This window comes from Scatophagus argus, chromosome 21 (assembly GCF_020382885.2).
Source record: "Scatophagus argus isolate fScaArg1 chromosome 21, fScaArg1.pri, whole genome shotgun sequence".
In the NCBI taxonomy this organism is placed as follows: domain Eukaryota; kingdom Metazoa; phylum Chordata; class Actinopteri; family Scatophagidae; genus Scatophagus; species Scatophagus argus.
Genome location: NC_058513.1, coordinates 12881522 through 12902586, shown reverse-complemented (window position 1 = coordinate 12902586; position 21065 = coordinate 12881522). Strand labels below are relative to the sequence as shown.

The 21065-nt window shown below is 43.8% G+C and overlaps 1 protein-coding gene across 5 annotated transcripts in view; it reads left to right on the top strand.

The window, feature by feature from the left end:
• Positions 1-21065, top strand: part of LOC124053272 (zinc finger MIZ domain-containing protein 1-like) — a 104238-nt gene that overhangs the window by 79059 nt on the left and 4114 nt on the right. For 3 of the 5 annotated variants that reach the window (XM_046378335.1, XM_046378336.1, XM_046378337.1), the window contains 16 exons: positions 15391-15526; positions 15962-16076; positions 16408-16625; positions 16769-16970; positions 17174-17449; positions 17540-17722; positions 17877-17954; positions 18057-18225; positions 18324-18465; positions 19076-19286; positions 19488-19593; positions 19688-19848; positions 19968-20035; positions 20143-20211; positions 20300-20544; positions 20680-20843. In XM_046378335.1, the coding sequence (XP_046234291.1) occupies positions 15391-15526; positions 15962-16076; positions 16408-16625; positions 16769-16970; positions 17174-17449; positions 17540-17722; positions 17877-17954; positions 18057-18225; positions 18324-18465; positions 19076-19286; positions 19488-19593; positions 19688-19848; positions 19968-20035; positions 20143-20211; positions 20300-20544; positions 20680-20843 (2543 nt within the window). Of the gene's footprint in view, positions 1-2441; positions 2549-3168; positions 6136-15390; positions 15527-15961; positions 16077-16407; positions 16626-16768; positions 16971-17173; positions 17450-17539; positions 17723-17876; positions 17955-18056; positions 18226-18323; positions 18466-19075; positions 19287-19487; positions 19594-19687; positions 19849-19967; positions 20036-20142; positions 20212-20299; positions 20545-20679; positions 20844-21065 lie in introns of those variants that run through there. The other 2 variants (XM_046378338.1, XM_046378339.1) reach the window with 2 other exon arrangements.

Here is a 21065-nt window from a genome sequence, read left to right as displayed (position 1 = left end):
TGTCTAAAAGTGTACAACATACGAAACTCTTTCATTAGACCCTTGATAGATAAACAAATTAAGCTTTATGTACAGAGGTAGCAGCAGTAGAAATGTACTATTAAGTGATTGAATATAAAGTACAAAATGCACAATATTAAGTGTATATTAAATGTAATAGGTGGATGAGTTTTAGGCATAAAAGTACTGTAGGCATGTGGAGTGAAGCCTTTGAATCAGAAAGAAGATTAATTTCATTTAAATCTTCAGTTCAGGTGAAAAACGGTTTCTATTAAACATTATTGAATAGTTTTAATAATTTTCTTTGTTTTCATGGAAAGAAGAACTTTAGCTTGTGCCAGTATTCTTAGTTCAAGATGCTAACTTTCTACATAGCAATTCCTGAGGAAATTGCAGAAATTCTCACAGATTTCAAAGAAGAAAAGACAGTTAAGGTTAAGATGGTTGTTCATTTGTGCTGTAAGCTTTTATTCTTTTTTTTTTTTTTACTGAAGTGGTTGAATTCTTCTAGTTCACTCGAGTGCAAATCTAACATAAATTTCCTCTAAACTGTAGTTTTCAAGTGCTGATCATACATCAGCTTTTACCCTTCCTTTCAGTGAAGTGGTGCTTAAGACACAGAGGTCAGACATGTTGTCACTGAGCTGTGGAAAGGTCTCTGATTCTATACACAATAAAGAGGTCAGATAAACACATACAATCCTGAAGAGCTGTAATTTCTCTTCCCAGAGCTTTCCACACCAAAATGTTTTTTTTCTCTCTCCGCTCAGTGTGCTTCAACATATAGTTTAGTTGTGGCTTTTCCTAAATGGAGAATAACACGGACATCTTAAAACATTGTTGGTGGCCGAAGCCTTGTTTGAGTGTTAACAGCAGTTGTGTTTGAGATATAAACAGCCGTTAATTAATCAAGACTGAGATGCAGATGTAAGATCTAAGCTTTATTTCAGGTGGTTGTGAAGAAGCCGTGGTTCCTCAAGTTTTGTTTAGCCCAAGAACTGAGACCCACTCACCCCACCTACTGTAAAAACTCTGTATTTAGTCTTGTCAGGTCACATGCACCACTCATGCATTAAGGTGGTCATAGCATTCATTATGGCTCTGATTATCCTCGTAGAAAAACTCTTTCTTAAACCTCCTCTCCTTACATTTCCCCTCAACTTTCTTTTAGCTTTAGAAAAACCTGTTCTCACTCACTAACTCACTCACTCACGCCTTCCCAAGATGCCGTCTTACATTGCCATTTTACAGTTGAACCTTTACAGAAAATGGAAATATTCTCGTGCTTTTATTTGGTGTCTGTGGAAAGTTTCGGCGATCCACAGTTACACGGATTTGAAATGCTTGGCTGCAAAGATAGACCCACGTCTCAGTCTATGAGATTAAAAGCTTAATATGTTCACCTGATTCTTTGAAAGACATGATTGTCACAGAAGCTATAAATCTACACCGTGTCCACTTTTTACAGTCTGTGTGTTTTAAACTACACCATGACTGTATGTGAAGTCTTCCAGCCAGCCATGATTGATGTGTTAACTTGCAGAAGGGTTGCAGGGCTGTAAGTCATGCCGTGCACTTGGCTGATAGTAAATACCAGGAGAGCAAATACAGACAGGAAGGACCAGAGATAAGAGCTGCTGAGCTTGTCTGTCCTTCCTCCCTTCTATGTAGTTGTCACAGTTATTATGTCTGCGGCGGCAGGAGGTGATTGGTAGCACATTCAGCCACTCACGTGTAGCTCTGTCATTTGCAATGCGACAAAATCAGGGCTTTGCGTATTATGTACCTTACCTTTGAAATGAAATCCTTATTATTATGTTTTAGCCACAGTTGCTCTAATTTGACACCTGAATGGACTTGCTGCTGGTGAGTGTGAGTATTTTAATTTGCAGATGACAATAGACGCTCCAGACTGCCTCAGGTGATGTGTCTGCCCACAGTTTACATGTTTAATATGGGTGTAATTATTTATCCAAAAGCTTACCCGGGCTCCTGTGTGCTGAAAGACAAATGTGGTGTAATTGGCCCCTCCCTCTCTGATTCCAACCCTCTGCGCATTAGGAAGCCACAATACCCAGCCTCCTCCTCCTCCTAGTCTTCCATGCCCCTTAATTACAATGACTATTTTGATGGATTAAGTCGACTGTATGCAAAGACAAGGTTTGGGGGCTCAAAATCACTGCTTAATGTACCCACCTGAACTGTCTCTATCGCCACTTTTCGGCAGGACTTGCCTCCCTTGTAACAAATGTTGCTTTAAATGAATTGATTGAGGCTTCTTTTACTCGTTGCTCTGGACCCCGGCCAAGATACAGGCTGTCTAGCACATTAGGCACCACCCCCCTTTGCAGGTTTGAAATGTGAGCTGCCTGCATTTTTTTCCTCTCCTCTCCTCTCCTCTCCTCCCTCCACCCCTCCCCTCCCTCCCTCTCTCCCTTCTGGCGAAGTGGCTGTGGCTGCTTCTGTGTGATGTGTGTATTGGGAGAGCAAGCCATGGATCACTAGACAGAAAAAGAAGATACATCAATAACTGCTGCATACATCCGAGGTGAGGAGATAAGCATTTGGTTCTCTCTCTCTCTTTCTCTCTCTCTCTCTCTCTTTCTTCCACCCCCCCCAACCCCCACCCCACCCCCACCTCTCTCTCTCTCTCTCTCTCTCTCTCTCTCTCTGTCTCCCCCCCCTCTCCCCCCTCTCACTCTGTCTTTAACCCTTTACTGCTGCAGAAGCCGGCTCCTAATTTTTCTGAATTATTTGTGGCGATACGTACCTTTCCTGTCTTGACCACAAACCTGTGTCCCCCCTCTTCTCCTCGTGGCTGTTAGTGTTGTATGAAGTTTTCTTCCTCCTCATCCCCCCCCGTTCAACCCCCGTTATCCCTCTCATTGTCTCTGGGGTATTTGTTGCTTGAGTGCAAAGAAGCCGGTGGCAAGTACAGCAGGAGCCCATTAGCAATGACTCCATCTGTGATTGGTTTTGCCTGCGAAACGGAGAGAGCAGCCATGAATAATTGATGTGTATTGTGCAGTCAGTCACTGGACACGCAGGAGAGAGAAGAGAGGAAAACAGAGAGAAGCTGCTGCCCTGAGACACGGAGGGAAACGAGGAGGGAGGGATGGCGGGGGGTGGGGGGGGGGATGTTAGAAAGTAGAGGGGAAGGTGGGAGGGATAGAGAGACACAGAGAAAGAGCTTTAAAATAGCTGCTGGCTTCAGTAGTGCAGAGATTAAGGCTACCCTGTATCGCCTTTGTTCTGCTGTTACAGATTTGTGCTCAGAAGTGTTTCTAGACATATGAGTCCCCCCTTTTTTCTGTGCAGCGAAGAGTGAGAAGTAAGCAGGGACGTTGCTGGAGTTGGTCTGGTTGAAATGCGGGTGGCATTTTAGATGTGGAGTCGGGGGTCTTTCGCTGCTGTGAATAGGACAAAGCTGCTGTGAGCTGTCAAAAGGAGGAGACAACAGTTAAAGAGGGATGTGTTTGGGGTGGGGGGTATTCAGTGACAAGAGGGAAGGTAGTTCTGCTGCTGCTTCCAAGAGCAACTTCACATTATTTTACCCCTTGGGGGGCAGATTGAAGGTTGATGGGTGCAGACGGGCACCCTGCCATGTCTTAAACTAACGGAATGGGCTTTGACAGTATGACGAGTGCCTCGCAGCGCCCCTCGTGATGGAGTTGCAACAGCTGACTGCTGCATTTGACCCACTTACAGCTCACACAGAAGGGGTCAAAATGGCCTTGATTATCTCTCTGAGTCTCGCTGACCTACTTGAGGCAGCGTTTTCCGTGAGACTCTTGGCAGTTTATCACACCCACTCCCCTCAGTGCCACACAGCACAACCACCTCGCTGCAGAGACACGCACAGATTCTCCTCCTATATTGTGATTCACCGGTTCCAGATCAGGGATTCAGTGTTTCCCATGGTCTGATCATGTCTGAGTTTTGTTTTTTTTTGTTTTTTTTTTGAATTGCAGCAACAGGTTTAAAGGTTTAACTGGTTTTTCCAGACATTTGACTTCATTGAGATGCTAATGCATGTTTTGTTTAACATAAAGGAACACACGAGAGGGTCAGTTTTAGGTGATGTATTCCTTTAATGAACGAGTCTCTGTCAATAGAGAAAGTCAGCTGGCGTCCTGCTGTAATTGACCTCACTTGAGAATTATATTCTGGCGTGTTGGTCTCTTTATTGTACACTTTTTTTCAACCAAGAGGGGTTTTGTTAAGCTGTACAGTAAAGTCCTGGATTGGGATATTATTCTGTGATCCCCCCCCCCCCTTCCAACCCTAAAATGTGTCTGTGGGACAGCTCCCAACATGCTAAGACACGAGAGGTTTTGCAACAGGCGTGTTGGTAAAGAGATGTCTGGCTAGTACAGCACTCCACACTTCCAACTATTCATTACTGTTGTTTTGTCAGCTTCAATTAATCCCCTGGGCTCTGTGTTGGAGATGTTTTTTTCCCCCCACTAAGTTGTGACCTTTTTCTTCAAAGTTTTTTCTGATAAAGTCCCAAATCAAAATAAGAGGAATCAGTACGCAGGAGCTGTTGATGTCATTTGTGGATTTACAGAACACGCAGACTCTTCCCATGTAGCTTTTTAATGAAAGAACATCCAGCCGTAAGTACTTAGAGGAAGCAGTTTGTTTACACCTCTTGAGAAATTGTGATTGTCCGATCAGACGCAGCAGGCAAAGTACAAGCACATTTTATGTTGAATCCTTGATCAGATGTTAAATCAGGATTGGAATTGAAGACAGTCTCTAAAAGAGGCACAATTTTTATTTATGTTTTTTACATGCCGTTTAAGTTTGATGCTGGGACTCAGTACGTCTTCATCAGCTTTATGATATGAGGAAATCCAGCTGAACTATGATTTTCAGCTGCCTCTCAGTGTGATTTCACAAATGGGAAAAATAATGACATCCTGTATCTGAATTTTGAAACTAATTGTCTGAATCAAGTTTGCAAAATAATAACATTTTTAATTTAATGATCTGTTTCAGTGGAGGTTAGTGTGGAAACTCAGTGACATTTGGTGAAAATGAAACCAGCATGCTTCACAAATGTACGTTTTTATACTACAAAAATGAAAAAGTGTGATGTGATATCTGAACATTTTAACAAACCGATTTTTAAAATTGCATTAAAATACCAGCTATATCTACAGGTAGATTCCCCTCCTCCCATCTCTTATTTGATCTTAATTAACAATCAAAAAATAATCATATATTTGGTCTCTTTCGCCCACTGTGGATCAGGTGTCTGAGTGCTGAGCAGCAGAAAGCGCTTAACTCGATCTGTATCTTCTGCAGAATGAGTTACCTTCGGCAGGAAGGGAGCGAAGGCCTTTACATGATCTTTTATATCTGGTGTTCAGGCAGCCTGAAAGCAATGAAAAGATGCTTTTAGAGATCAGTCAAAGAAGATCTTAGTTATGAGAGATTATAAGTGACGGTATTGGACCATGCTAAAGCAGCACGTTAAAGAGGCATTAAGTAATCTATGACGAGAGATTCAAACAACATGAATAGGACTTAATTCCTCTTTCACGTGTCTGCGGCAAACATGCGCTTTTACACCTGTGAAGCTACGGTAAGTTAACTGCTCGGGTGAAGAGCTAAGCATTCATTCAAGTCGCATTTTGAGGCTCGTTAATTAGCAGATATCCTACGATTTATTGGATGCATCAACACATTAAACAGTAACCAATAATAATATTAATAACACGTTTTAGTTTTTTAGTTTTAGTAGCAGGAATGTTGTGATGTGACAGCCAGAAATGTCAATAATTCATAAATTGTTTGCGCTGGATATTGCTGTCGTTTTGCTCAATGACACAGTGAATGTGTAATCTGTTTCCTTTGAGTGTTATTTGCTTTATACACATAATTTTGCTTATTTCAAGTGTGGTACGTTCAGTTGTTTTCTGAGTGCGTTTTTAGACTGTCTGTGAATTATAACCCCATGTACAGTATTCCTCCACTGCCCACGCAACTCATAGGTTTGTGTTTGAATAAGGGATCAACTCATAATCAAGTGTCTGTTGTCTGCTGAAATGTGTGTCAAGTACAGTAAAATGTAAAATTTGAACCCTACAGAAACCGACTGCTGCAGGAGGTGTCGTTGTGACTCAGGTACTTGGCTGCGTGTTGAAGTGCTGCCCAGTAAACTCATACACATTGGCTGAATCCAACCAACCATCCTCATCGCAGTCCTTCCTTCGTGTCCCCACGTTGGACAAGTGACAACACACAGCCCATGGAATGACATCAGATATGCTTTTTTTGGTTTGTCATTTAGCAAAGCTGCGTGGCTGCTGTTGTGTTGTCTGTCGGAGTTTTTACATTATGAGGCATGTTACACGCACACTTTGTTTTTTCATCTTGCTTGCGTCATAGTTCACACTTGTGTTCTTGGCTGTTCATTTATGCCTTGTTCCTCCTGGTGAACTGTATGTTAATTATAAACCCTCCTTCTGACTTTTACGTCAAGAGTACGTAAAATAATGTGATCAAACTTATGGTCACTTTGAAGAAGCTGGAACAATAAGAACAAATGAGAATATAGCAGACTGGATGTCAGAGCCAGCAAACGTGTACGACAGTGCAAAAACATGGAATATGAAATGATGTATGTATATGATATATGATATATATATATATCATATATATATATATATATATGTTTAAAAACACCTACAGTGTACTTTAAATAAAATATAAGTATAAAATAGATTATAAAACATTAACAGAAATGCAGGAATTTAAAGGAATGAAATGAATACATGAAAATGAAAATGCCCAGCAGAAAATCTCTAGCATAAGATCTGGGCTTGTTGGAAATGGAGTTTCATTGTTTCCATGAGGCTTACCATTAGAGTGTTTATCACGAGGAAGCTTTTTATCCAAATCCTGCACTGTTGCACATATGGATCTCTGTAATGAGCCTAGAGGGGTGCCAGGACCCGACCCAGGCCCCACCAGTCTCTGTTCCTACTGTACTTCTAAAGGGAAGCTTTGACCCCAGGCCCACTGTGAAAAGGTCGCAGGTGAATCAGCTGCCAGCGTATGCCACCATGACACTACCGGCCCTGCCCAGCACCCTGAGGTGGGCACTAGCCCGGGCACATCTGCTCCGTGCCTAATTAGTATCATTGTAGACGAGGGCTTAAGGGTAGGCCTTCGTTAATAGCAGCCTGTTGCTCGGGGAAACAGTCTGGCTCCTATAAGCCGCTTCTTTGCAGGTCTGCTCCTCTGATAATCTGGTTGCAGAAGTGCATGGTTAAAAACAAAAAAACAACACAAAAAAATCACACTTTGTGCTGGTGCAGCCAGCCTCACATGGCAGATGGCAGAAATCTCATTGTGGTCAAGTGAAAGGGTCATCAGTTAGACGGTCAGAATTTTTGTGAGATTTGTATTGTCTGAGCAGAGTAGAATAGTCTGTGTCTGAAAGATTTTGCTTTTATTCGTCTATCAAGATGTTTTTTTCCCCTTTTTTTTTAAACAACCACGTCAGGATTTTTGCAAGTTCTAGCTCCTCAATTGAAAGTCATGTACGCATTATATTTTTTGCTGGCCATTTTCAAATGCATGCTGTAATGTTTTGGTTTTTAATTTATATTTCCAATAGTTTTTCACTCATTTCTTTAGTGTACAAAAATCAGTAAGCAAACTTTTGAGTAATCAGCAGTGAGCCATGTTAAACACATAAAGTTTATATTTGTAAAACCTTTAGAAAATTAACAGAAAATTATTAATAAATTAATAAGCATTTAGTAGGTAAAAACAAGAGGGGTAAAAAGAAAAAAGACAAAGGAATAAAACATCATGAATGAACATCAAGTCTGTATAATGTGACAAAAATGCACTCAAGCTAGTTTATAAAGTCTGCTAGTTTATTTTTATACAGTAAGAAAAGTAATGGAAGTGAATGGTTGCCTGAAAAGGCTGGAAACACATCAAAACTCTAAATTACAATGGTTTGCAAAATGGTTAGCTGCAATGTAAAGTATACATCATTTTTTAGTAAACGGGCTAAAACTACTGCGGTCCTTTAAGAAAACTCCACCTCAGGCACTTCGAAGTACTGCTGCAAGACTTTAGCTCCTAAATTAAGACATAAAGATGAAGGTTTGGAAGTGGTTTTACTCCCAATCAGCTTACTGCAGCAGAGAGCATCATATAGTAACAGATTGAAGATTTATAATGTTGGTTGTGGGAGATGTTTGGCTTTAATGCACAAGGAATTAATTCTCACCAGGGGGTTTAAATGCTATAGATTTCTACCTTCTTGCTTTACAGGGACCCTGAATGGCGTGCCCTGTTTTTAATGAGGAGATTTGTTGCATGTGCCAAGAGAGATTATCTTTGAATGCGCTGGACTGCTTGGGCAAAGGTTTGGTTCCTGTGTAACCATGACCAAGAAATGACAGCCGGAGTGATGAGATCTGCATAAATCTTGTTGAGGTTCCAGTTGGTATTTAGGTAGTGCCAAGTGGGTTTCTTTAAAGATATACAGTTTAATCTTTATCTCGAATCTGAGACTACAGATTTTGTCTGAGGATAAATCTTATCTTTGACATTTTTGATTTTTTGATTTTTTTTTTTAAATCCTGCATGTAAATAGATTTTAAAAAATTTGCATCACAATGTGGTTTGCTGGATATTTTAATACTGAAATTTTATTGACAGCACAAGTGGGAAGTTAAGAGGTATAAGGCACAGCTTTCCTATCTGTCAGTAATGCTGTCTTTAGTGGTTTTTGATTTTTCAACAAAGAACACAGGATTTCAAAACAGCAACCCAGAAACAACAAATCTGCAGCATTTTCCTTCCTCCTTTTTTTTTATTTTTCCTTGTGCCGCTCTCCTCCACATGGCCACATATGCTTGTGGCCTCAGTAAAACCTTTTTGGCAAGAGTCCAAGTCCCCTACCCTCCCCTTCCCCATTCTCCTAGCCGGATGGACATGGCACGACATTGCGGCCATGTGGCCAGCAGGAGGCTGTATTTAAGCCGGGGCAGCTCTGAAATGGGCCATAAAACCTAGCCAGCAAGTCTGGCTCCCCATGAGGCAACGGGCCTAAGTACTCATTGACAAGACTCCAACATCACCGACTTTCCAGAGAGGGAGCAGGAGTGGAAATAATGCAGGAAAAAAAAACTCACAGCAGACAAAGATGAGGTGCAGACAGGAGGCAGTTGTCTGGCCTAGATAGGCATGCTGTTTCATAACTGTTAGCGCTACTGCTTTCAATCCATGATATGTAGCTGCTTTCCTCTACTTTTCCACTGCTAAACACTTTCTTAATCTTCCAGCTCATTTACACTTAATGAAATAGCTGCCTAATTGCACAAGTTTAAGGGACCTCAGGGGTAATATGTCACATTTTGATGCCACATGGCAGCCACGGCATTCACATGTTCCCACTTCACACATCCTGCCCACTTCATCGGCTTTCAGAAAACATCGCTCATCCTGAAATATGTCACCACATGACTCACCCAACTTTAAAATCTCTGTAACTGAGCTAATGAAGTCAGTTTTCCAACATTCAGTTCGCTCTTGCTTCCATGCCAGAGAGTTGAGAAGGTGACAGAGAGGTGAAATGTGTACCATGTGTTTAAGGCAGTACACCTGTGAAGTTTGATCTAACAATTCCCCCATGGATTAAACAAGTAGCATAACTCTGATCTGTCATGGGTTGACAGGGCCGTAACCTATCGTACCCGCTCCTGAAAAGACTGCGTGATTGACGGGTTGCTTCCATTTCATTGTCAAATTGGCATCGATGAATAATTCGTGGCATCTGTGGAAAGACAAAGAGAGGTTTGATTGCTGCCAGGCGGGGATTCATGGCTCTGTGGTGATGGAGAGCTGCAAGGGCCGAGTAGGACATGATTTACAATCTAAGCCGGTAGTTTACACAGGACAGTTTGGCATTCATGTAGTTTTCCATATATTATGGGGTAAATCCCAGAATTTTACTGTTCCGGGAAGCCTACACGAAGCATATAAGTGAGGAATTCTTTGGCTAAAGCTAAACATAGCTTTTTTTGCATGGCCACTTAGGTGCTCGCAGTAATCAGGGATTCTAGAGCTCCCCAGACTCTCTCTTATTTTAATTGACTTTGGCCTGTAGGAGGCTTGTGTCCATTCAAACCTCTCTGGGCACAGAGAGAGATGAGGGAGGGCAGGAGGGGGGGAGGAACAGAAAGTGAATAGAGCTCCCTCAGAAACTAAAGAGTGCAGCCCACTAGAGCCGTTCTTGTTAGTTTGCTCATGGTCTTTGTTCTCCTTTCAGCCCTTTTGGCTAAATGTCTTCAAACAAGCCGTTTGGGGGTTGTGAATCTGTCCGACAGGCTTATAGCAAAAAATTGGACTTCATTTTTACAGTTAGTGTGGGAATAAGAGAGGAAGTGCCTCTGATGATGTGCGTGCCATGTGATGACTGGATGTGTACTGTGTGGACATTAGTGACCAAGCGATGTGGGACGATGCCAAGTGGGAGTCCAGGGTTGACAAGAGAGCAGGTGTCTGTTAGATAGAGAGCAAGGAGGGAAGGAGGGAGGGAGGAGGTTTATAAGAGCTCTTGGCATCTGCTTTACCTGCTGCCTCCCCTCCAGTCACCCTGCCAGGGAGCAGAGGGAAAGGAGGTGTGAGAGGGAAAAGACGAAGAGACCAAGAAAATGTTTTGGAGCAGACAGCGAGTGAATGAGTGACCTTTTTAATGGAAGCCAGTCATGTCATGTTCTCAGGGTTATCCTCTCCCACAGGTTGTTTGTGCAGCTCAGAGTCACTTTTCATCATGGTTGGGTTGGATTTACTGCACATTTGTTTTCAAGTGTTATAAGAAAACATTTATTTTATTTCCACCTTAATATAATGGACCATTTGTGTCCCACTTCCTTTGGATCATTCACCAAACATGCTGTCAACAGTTTTTATAGGATCTGATTCTTTGCTGTGATGGATTTATAGCTGACAGAAGGCGACAACGGGAGACTCGCACTAGATATCTAAAGCATACATTTGATTTATAGCTCAGCGTCCCCTGCAACAGTAGACACACATATTGTTAATTAGTCCAGTCGCCACAGTAGCAGACATTCTTTCAGTTACTTTGTGATGTGGCTGAGAGGAGAGGAGAAGGAGATGACTGATGGAGCCTTCTATCACTTTGCCTCAAGTATTCACTCTCAACAACCTCTGTGACCAACAGAAACTTGAAAACTCACGCAGCATGAACTGGCCGGCCACAGTTCTCGCAGTGGTGGTATATCTGTAGCTGCCACCACTTTTGACAACGCTGTATACGTATGAGTAAAAATACTTTTGGTTCTAGGAAGACATATTCCTGGGAATTTCGTAAAATTTAAATAAAACAAACCAAGAGTTCCCAGAGACACATATCTCACAACATGGGCAGAGCAACATGGCTATAAGCTACTACAGGTAAATGAGAAAATATACTTTTCTAGTTTGGGGGAACTGATCCTTTAATCTATATGCCTGTTTTTTTCTTTTTTATCAAAGCAAAAATAACAGAATCAAGCTATTTAATCAGCATAGTTTATCTCTCTGCCTCCTGTCTGTACATGCTGTGAAAGGTGGGGAGGGGAAGCATTATCATTGGAAAGAGCATTGAACAACTGTCAGGGATGCAGTCCATGTCATTTGTCATGCCGCCCCGGGGGCTTTATGACAGAGAGTGAAGCTGGAAGCTCCAGGCCCTTCTACTGAACCACCCATCTAGTCCCAGCAGATGCGTTTACCGCCCTTCGCTGTGGCTGACCATCAGGCTGCACAGCTGAGCACCAGAATATCAATACGGCTCAGACTCAGCCGGGCCCCTGGGAGTATCTACAAGGCAAACAGGATAGGCTCCTCTCCTTATGGAAGACAGAGACCCTTTGCCACCAGGGAGAACAATATAAACAGAGCAAAAAGGTGCTCTGTAGCACCAAACGGCAGTTTGACTCAGTCCAGAATATTCACTGTGATTTTGAAGAGCTACCTCTAAGACATTTATCTTCAGCTTTGGCTCTTCTCATGGAGGGAAACAGATGAGTGTACTGAAGGGCCGTCTGTGGGAGGAGAGGAGAAGAAAAACAGTAATCCTTTTGTGTTCACCGTCCACACTGTCCTGAGAGATGCTTGGTTGGAGGAGGAGGAGGAGGAGGAAGAGGGAGAGACTGTTAGGAGTAACGGGTTGGCTGTTCCTCCTCCTGTCATATGAAACCTGAAGTTTATCCTCTGAGTCAATGACAGTGCGCCTCTCCTTTAAACAGTTTGGTGCTCAGTGGAGGTGGTAATTTTGTGTGGTGATAGGCCTTTTATCTAATGTTGAGCTATAATAATTTAAGTGGCAGCACTGGTGCTTCTTCCTCCCTCTCCTCTTTCTCTCTCTTTCTCTTAGATATGTATCATTATTTCCCTGCTTTGCTCCAAACCGTTGTTGTTTTTTTTCTTTTTTAAATCTATCTATTTATTTATTTATTTATTTATTTATGTTGCCCCGCGGGTGTTGATGTCGGCCTCAGTGTGAAACGAGGAGACCGTCCCCTTGGCCAGACAGCCTCATGGTGGCTCAGTTAGGGGATAAATTGTGGAGACATGTTTATCAACATAGAAGAAGTGCAAGTTACCCCTTGTTGGAAGAGAATAATGGGACCTAATTGAGCTGTAACATGCTGGCTGGTCGCCAGGCCCTTGAATCGAAAACTCACTCCATCAGAAGGGGGTCTGGGGAGAGGGAGGGTGCTGCTGAAACACTGCAGGACATTCTAACATAGATGTGAGACTTGTAAACCTATTACCTGCGTTCGGACCCGGATCTATTTAATTAAAACTAAACTGCAAATCTGCACGTCTACCTGCAATTATATAGCACCTGGGAGGCCTTTTCCTGTCAACCAAAGCGCAGCCGTGGTGAAGTCAGATCAATCCTCGGGAGGAACAGGACAGCCTGTCTCCTGGCACCTGCCTTGCCAAGAACAGGAGGAGGAAGGAGGGGGGAAAAGAGAGAGAGAGAAAAAGAGAGGGAGCAGGGAAGGAAAAACCCAGCTGCCTCTGTGCCCGAGCCCCGTGCTGCTTTTAAAGGAGTGGGAAGGGGAGGGGGAGGGAGACTGCTGGCACCATCTGTACATGTCTTTTGTATTCCAGCCCTCATCTTTACACAGAGCGAGGCTGGTGTGCTCAGTGTTCAAATGAAAGGAGAAGGAGGTGCCTTTTGGGGTGCGATGCTCTGAGAGGAGAAGGTGTGCGTTTGTGTTTCGACACTGAGATTCTGTTTTGTCCTCGAAAAATTTGGCGCACTCAGAGGACATCTCATGTCCTATTTATTTTACCCCTGTGTGTGTGTGTGCGCGCACATGCGTGTGTGTGTGTTAATATAAGCCACTGTGGTGTCTTTCCTTACGTGTGTGCATCAGTAGACTTGCGCTCTGTTTGCAAGCACTCATGTGTGGTCAAATCTCTGGGTTGCCATGTTTGTGATGGGAGTCAGAAGCTTTTGTTTGTTCCTCCCTCCCATCAGCCCCATTACCCTGATGTCTCCTCTCTCACTGACTCACTCATCTTTTTTTATCTGTCTCTCTCCCTCTCTCTCTGTCCCTCTCTGTGTGATACGTGCGGTGGCGGCCCGTCCTTGCATGTGGCGGCAGGGTGGATCTGCCTGCGAGGACAGCCTGCACTGTCTGCTGTCATATTGACGTGGCTTTTTGCGCGAACCGCAGCTGAAATCACCGAGCACACTGTTTCACCCACCCGCCCCTCCCTCGCTCCTCAGTCAGCCTAGAAGTGCTGTGAATCATAAGAGGAGGTGGCTGCCCTGCTCTTTGATTGAATCCACATTCCCTTCCTCCTCTGACGCCGCAGAGAGAGGCTAGAAGGAGGCAGGGGAAGCGAGAGGGAGAAAAAGGAAAAGTGAGTCTTTTGTAGTTGGCACAGTACAAAAACATGCACTGCAGATGAAAAGCATATGATTCGATCAAACGCACTCTGTGGTAGCTGCCTAACCAAGCGGTAGGTAGGAAGGTGGAGAGAAGAGAAGGGCTGGGGTCCATCCTCAGGTCCAGAGTGAACCCTAGTGGCCAAGAGCTGCAGTGGCATGCTGGATTGAAGCTCATCTTTTATGCTCCATCATAAAGGTGCTTCCTTTTGTTTCTTCTTCTGTAAAAGGGGTTTTCTATAGTGTACACAATATTCCAGCATCAGTTATTGCATAGATAAATCTATCTGTGCTGTAAAGCTCTCATAGAACTTTCAGATAAATTAACTGATAATGCAGTACATTTTGTAGGCTTTTAGTGTTGTATTTTACATGTTGGAATTCGTTTTTCAGGGTACAGCCATGCTTGCTTCGAGGATGTACTTCGGGATTTAGTTGGAGATTTTATTTATCCCTTGCAAAGAAACGTAAACATAGATTGAAAAAGATCCTCGCAGGACACTGACAGACCTACCTTTATGTCGTGAAACCTGGCAGTGCATATGAGTGGATCCCACAGTCACGTTTAAAAGACAGCAAAACATTATAGCAAATAACTATGAAAAGAGGAAAGATGTGGAGGAAGAATCAGCCACTTAGTGAATAAAAATGTCGAAATCAAGCAAATCATTTTCTGTTTGGTTATTCTTGTTCAATCAGTGAAATATGTTATGCTGTGCTGTAACTGTCAACGCTGTGTCCAGGTCGTGTTTTTCACTTCACTGTCGTGCTTCATTCCCCATAGAAAGTTTTAATGTCATTTCCAGTAAGTAGATGCAAATCATTGAAAGATGATGAAATAAGACAGTAATGGGCAGCTAATGTGTATTGTGCTGCTGACATGGATATGAGTGATAAATTAAACCTCAACAATCCTGTTCCTCGTCTGAGCATGTGAAAACCTTGATTTAAGTCCATAAACATAAACCAGCTCTTATTTGTCTAAACGTTTTGTCCAAACGATTAAAATGACCCTTAAACTGTCTAAACCAACTAAAAAATGAATAATTAGAAGACAGTACAGTCTTACTTTCAGAAAATGCCCTCACTTTATTAAATTTGTTTTCAGAAGCAAATTTTCAGCACTTAGGGTGTTTACATATTGAATGCTTATATTACATGGTTACATGGAGTGATAATCTTAACGCCTGTTCTGTTGTGGTGGTACGTGCACAGGCAGGATTTTGTCGGTCAGGCCATTGCTTTTCAATTGTCATGTCCACATTTTCTCTGGAGACTCTGTTCCTTAGTTGTTGTTTTCGTCTGCCCTCCTCTTCCCACATAATCAGTTTTCGCAGGTTTTTGCAGCGCTTGCTGTGGAGGGATATTACCTCTATAGTTATTTCTCTAAGGAATCTGACAACACTGATACACTCTTCGCTCTGCTTTCCTTCCAGCTCTTCTGTCCTCGTGGTGTGAGGAGCTGGGACGCCTCCTCCTCCTCCGTCACCAGAAGAACAGGCAGAACGAGCCTCCAGGAAAAGTGCCCATGCAGCCCCCCATGAGCTCCATGAAGCCCAGCCTCTCACATGGGTCAGTGTTCACACTGCTGCGCTTTTTGGCTTGTGTGTGAGCTGTGTTTGGGTGTGTGTGTGAGCTCTGTTTGGGTGTGTGTGTGTGTGTTGGGTGTGTGAACAGACAGACCAGGCCCATGGGGAAAGCCCGTCCTCTCCACATGAAGCCGGTACTCCTTATGGATCAGTGACCAGACAAACTGTCAGACTAACTGCTTGTAGCACAGTCAATAGGGACAAACAGTGCTGCTCTAACCCTGGTACAGCTAGTTAATAATTACAGCATATGCTTTTATTTTATAATTCTAACAAAAAAAAAATTATCTTTCCCTATCATTCAGCCAAAGCAAATAGACATACTGGGAATGTCTTTTGTGCACGACAAATATTTGTGCAGTGACGTAGGGCACATTTAGGTTTGCCTACATGATGTGTTTTTGTCTGTCCCCTGCAGAGATGGGTCTTTTCCCTACGACTCAGTTCCCTGGCAACAGAACACCAATCAGCCTCCAGGTTCGTTGTCTGTGGTGACCACCGTGTGGGGTGTAACCAACACGTCGCAGAGCCAGGTGAGATCCCATACCTGTCCAACTGTTAAAGTGTGGACTGCAACTGAGGCGACAGTTTAACTGTCTAACCTTAATTTTATTCCTGATACATTAACACATCAGGAGTCGTGATGTTGTTGGCAGCAATAACTCCTCTTTTGACGAGTTAATTTGAGTCACTCTTAACTCAGCAACTTTACAAATGTAGTCACACTCTGTTGTTTCACCAGTGAGAAATCATCAGTCCATAGACCTGTTGTCTGATATTTAGGTGTTTTTCTTAACATTGTCTTAATGTTAAACTATCAAACATTCACACTTGTTTATCTCTCTGTATGTCTATGTTCAACAGGTGTTGGGGAATCCCATGGCCAACAACAATAATCCCATGAACCCTGGAGGCAACCCTATGGGCTCGGGTATGTCTGGTAGCAATCCAGGAATGAACTCTCCTCAGTTCCCTGGTCCTCAACAGCAGTTCCCCAGCAAAGGCAACTCCAGCCAGGGCTACATGCAGCAGGGCATGTACGGACGACCCAACTACCCTGGAGGAGGAGGCTTTGGTGGCAAGTAAGTGGATAGTGAATTAGTACTTGCTGCAATGATTAAATTTGCTTCCAAGGAGGTCATTCTGACAGTCAGTTGAAATGATCGTACTCCTCCAGCATGATGGTAAGGGATAACTTCCTATATTCTCCTGCTCTTTGTTATAGTTACCCTGGAGGGCCTAATGCTGGACCTGGAGGAATGGGCATCCCTCCACACTCCCGCCCTCCTTCAGACTTCACCCAGCCTGCTGCTGCTGCCGCCGCCGCTGCAGTTGCTGCTGCCGCTGCCACAGCAACCGCCACTGCCACAGCAACTGTAGCTGCCCTTCAAGAAACCCAGAACAAGGACATGAACCAATATGGACCGGTAGGACAAGTCAAAAAGCTGATAGCACATGTGTGTCGTCTGTGTTCATAAATTAAATTTATTCCATTATTGTGCATGTTACTACTTGGGACAACTTGGGAGTCCGATGTTAGAAAATGTTAAGTGTAAATGTAAATGTTTGAACAGTTTCATCCTCTGTCAACTCAGATGGTTGGGTTGATTGAACCCGTTTTGTTTTCCAGATGAGTTCCTCTTTCCAGATGGCACCAAACCAGGCATACAACAGCCAGTTCATGAACCAGCCAGGACCCCGTGGCCCTCCATCCCTCCCTGGGAACATGGGCACAGGTATGAATGCATCCAACATGAGTGGCCCCCCCATGGGGATGAACCAGCCCAGGGGCCAAGGCATGGGGCCTTTCGGTGCCCACGGCCAAAGGATGCCCCAGCAAGGCTATGCAGGACCCCGGCCTCAAGGCATGGGTATGCAGGGCATAAAAAGACCGTATCCAGGGGAGGTGAGTGGATATGAATTCGACATTTCCACCTTTAAGCTTTACCTTGCTTGCTGTATGTTGAATATATGTTTGCCATCACTGTATCCACAGCCGAACTATGGCGGGCAGCAGTATGGACCAAACAACCAGTTCCCTAACCAGCAGGGGCAGTACCCCACACCCAACGCCTCGAGGCCACTGCCATCCCCCAACTACCCTGGCCAGAGGATGCCAGGACAGCAGATGCAGGGCCAATACCCGCCACCCAGCGGTGCCATGGGCCAGTACTATAAGGTGCAGTAATTCTGCAACAACGTTCAACAAAAATTTCATGATGATAATTAATAATGTACCAAACACTTGTCTGCAACAAAGTGTCAGCAGCTTTTTGGTACAAATTCACAGAGGTAGTTTGAACAATAATTTTTAATCTGTTTGAAAATTACAGCAAGAGCCACCTTTTAATGGCCAAACAAATAACTTCTCTGGGAGCGGATATCAGTACAACCAGGGTAATATGAACGGGGTAAGTCTATTTTGTACCAATTTTTTCAGCACATTATCACACTCCTGTGCTCTTTATAGCCCCATGAAAATTTGATTTACTAATCTGTTGTCTTTAATGCAGCCGCCCAGACCTGTGGGTAACTACCCCCACTCCCCAGTGCCAGGCAACCCAACCCCTCCAATGACCCCAGGAAGTAACATCCCTCCATACCTGTCACCAAACCAGGACGTAAAGCCACCCTTCCCTCCTGACATCAAACCAAATATCACTGCGCTCCCTCCCCCTCCAGGTCAGTAACTTTAAAATGTCTAATAAAGAGATCTGAACAGTGAGTTATTTGTGTAGAAGTTCATGGTGGTCTGACCATGGCTCTTCTTCAACCTGCAGCTAACCACAACGAGGAGCTGCGCCTGACTTTCCCAGTGCGAGATGGCGTAGTTCTAGAGCCCTTCAGGCTAGAACATAACCTGGCTGTCAGCAATCACGTCTTCCACTTACGGCCGTCTGTACACCAGACTCTCATGTGGAGGTAAGACGCCATGCACTGAATCACCATACAGTGTGTTTCTAGATATTCTTCCCGGGTGTTTTGTCTCCTGTTAGAGCTTTGTGATATAGTGTTTTTCCCTCTTCTAGTGATCTCCTTTACATTCAATGTAAACTTTTCAAGGAATCCAAACACATGTTGTCACTAAAATCAACATTAGAACCAGATACTGCAATTTCTTTCAAAGTATTTGTAGTTGTACCTGCAGTGCTTGAGACTGGTTTGAAAACAAAGAAAGGATGAAAGAAGGCTTGGGTTGATTGTTGGTTCAAGGTGTTCATGTTGTATAATTTGGGACTGTGTGGTTAAAAAAAAAAGCCCTCTATGTAACATCCATGGGGTTCCACTGGGTGCCCTGCCAGGGCCAGCACCATATCCCCAGCCTTATTCAAATAATCAATCTACATACACAAACACAAATATAACTGGCAGAGATTACGGGTGGGAAGCCAGTGAGGGATCGCATTCTTGTTGCAGCGTAAACAAATTGTGTTATTTCATTAGTCAAGCAGAACACTGTTGTCTTTTGAGTCCCACAGAACACATCCGTAACACTTAACAATTAATATTTTTTCTTTGCTTGTCTGCGCAGATCGGACCTGGAGCTGCAGTTTAAGTGCTACCACCACGAAGACCGTCAGATGAACACTAACTGGCCGGCATCGGTCCAAGTCAGCGTAAATGCCACGCCGCTCACCATTGAGCGTGGCGACAATAAGACCTCCCACAAACCCCTGCACTTGAAGCACGTGTGCCAGCCAGGAAGGAACACAATCCAGATCACAGTCACTGCCTGCTGCTGTGTGAGTGCACGATACTCCCGAAGTAATAAAAAGGGGTTTATGCAAATCCCGACACAAGAAGTTGCCAGATAAATAAAAGTCAAAGAAAAAACTCAACCTGCAGATGATATTTTAATGCTAAAGCTTAGTTCAAAATGATTGTTCTGGATACACATGTTGAAAGAGTGAGGATGTTGGTGACAGTGTTGTTTCCTCCTGCAGTCGCACTTGTTTGTGCTGCAGCTGGTCCACAGGCCATCAGTTCGCTCCGTCCTCCAGGGCTTACTGAAGAAGAGGCTTCTGCCTGCAGAGCACTGCATCACCAAAGGTATATACAAAAGAAGATAGTCACGTGTTACAGCCTGATGTCCTGATCAGCAGTCCCTGCTTACACACTGTATTTTTCTCCTTCTGCATCAAAGTCAAGAGGAACTTCAGCAGCGTAGCGGCGTCATCAGGCAACGCAACGCTCAACGGAGAAGATGGCGTGGAGCAGACAGCCATTAAGGTTTCTCTCAAATGTCCAATCACTTTCCGGCGAATACAGCTTCCAGCAAGAGGCCATGACTGCAAACACGTTCAGGTAATAACTGCAGGGATAAACAAGCACACTTAGGGTCAGAAATCTGATATCTAAAAGGAAGAAGAGCTTTAAAATGGTGTACTGGATAACAAGGGTGCCTTTTCTTCTTGTTCTTGCAGTGTTTTGATTTGGAATCATACTTACAACTGAACTGTGAGCGGGGGACATGGCGATGTCCTGTATGCAAGTACGTTTATCCTGCTGAGACACATGACAGGGTTTGCGCTGTCTGTGGTATTGAACGTAATGTTGTCCCTCTCAGCATTTTAAGCTCCATCTCTCTTCTCTCCTCAGTAAAACAGCGTTGTTAGAAGGACTCGAAGTGGACCAGTACATGTGGGGGATCTTGAACGCCATTCAAAAGTAAGCTGAGGCGAGAACAAAAGTTGTAAATGTATATATTCCTTCGTAATTTCCTTACGTGTTAACAACTTCATCTGTATTTCACCAGCTCGGAGTTTGAGGAGGTGACCATTGACCCGACGTGTAGTTGGCGGCCGGTGGCTATCAAATCCGATGTCCACATCAAAGAGGATCCAGATGGACCACTGGCCAAGAGGTTTAAAACAATGAGTCCCAGCCAGATGATCATGCCCAACGTGATGGAAATGATAGCTCAGTTGGGCCCCGGACCATCGCCGTACCCACTAATGTCTTCTCAGCAAGGGGGCAACAACAACGAATACAACAGCCAAGGTAGGATCCAAACATACAGTCCTCATATAGACAAGTATTCATATTCTAAATGTTGGATGGTTACAGTGCGGAATGAGGTTAAAATATCTGTAATAAATGTACACATGTATTCACTGTTTTTATTCTGTGTGCCAGGCAACAATTACCAGGGGCATGGGAACTTTGACTTTCCTCACGTCACCCCTGGTGGTACGTCGATGAATGATTTCATGCACGGCCCCCAGCTGTCTCACCCGCCTGATGTGCCCAGCAGCCTGATGACCCAAGACAAGCCGCTTTCCCACAACATGCCTGACTCGGTGAGTTCTACAGCCATTTAGTTTATCGATTATGCATTTTCAGCCTCTCTTAGCTTCTGCCGAATACTGAAAACTACCAACAGAATAATATTTTATGGGTATTCAGAGACATCTGATAGCAAGCACATCCTCGTGCTAGAAAGGTGGAGATTGACAAAATAAACCGTGCATTCAGCTGTATCGACTGTATGTCTCTTTTTGTTTTGCATTCCAATAATTTAT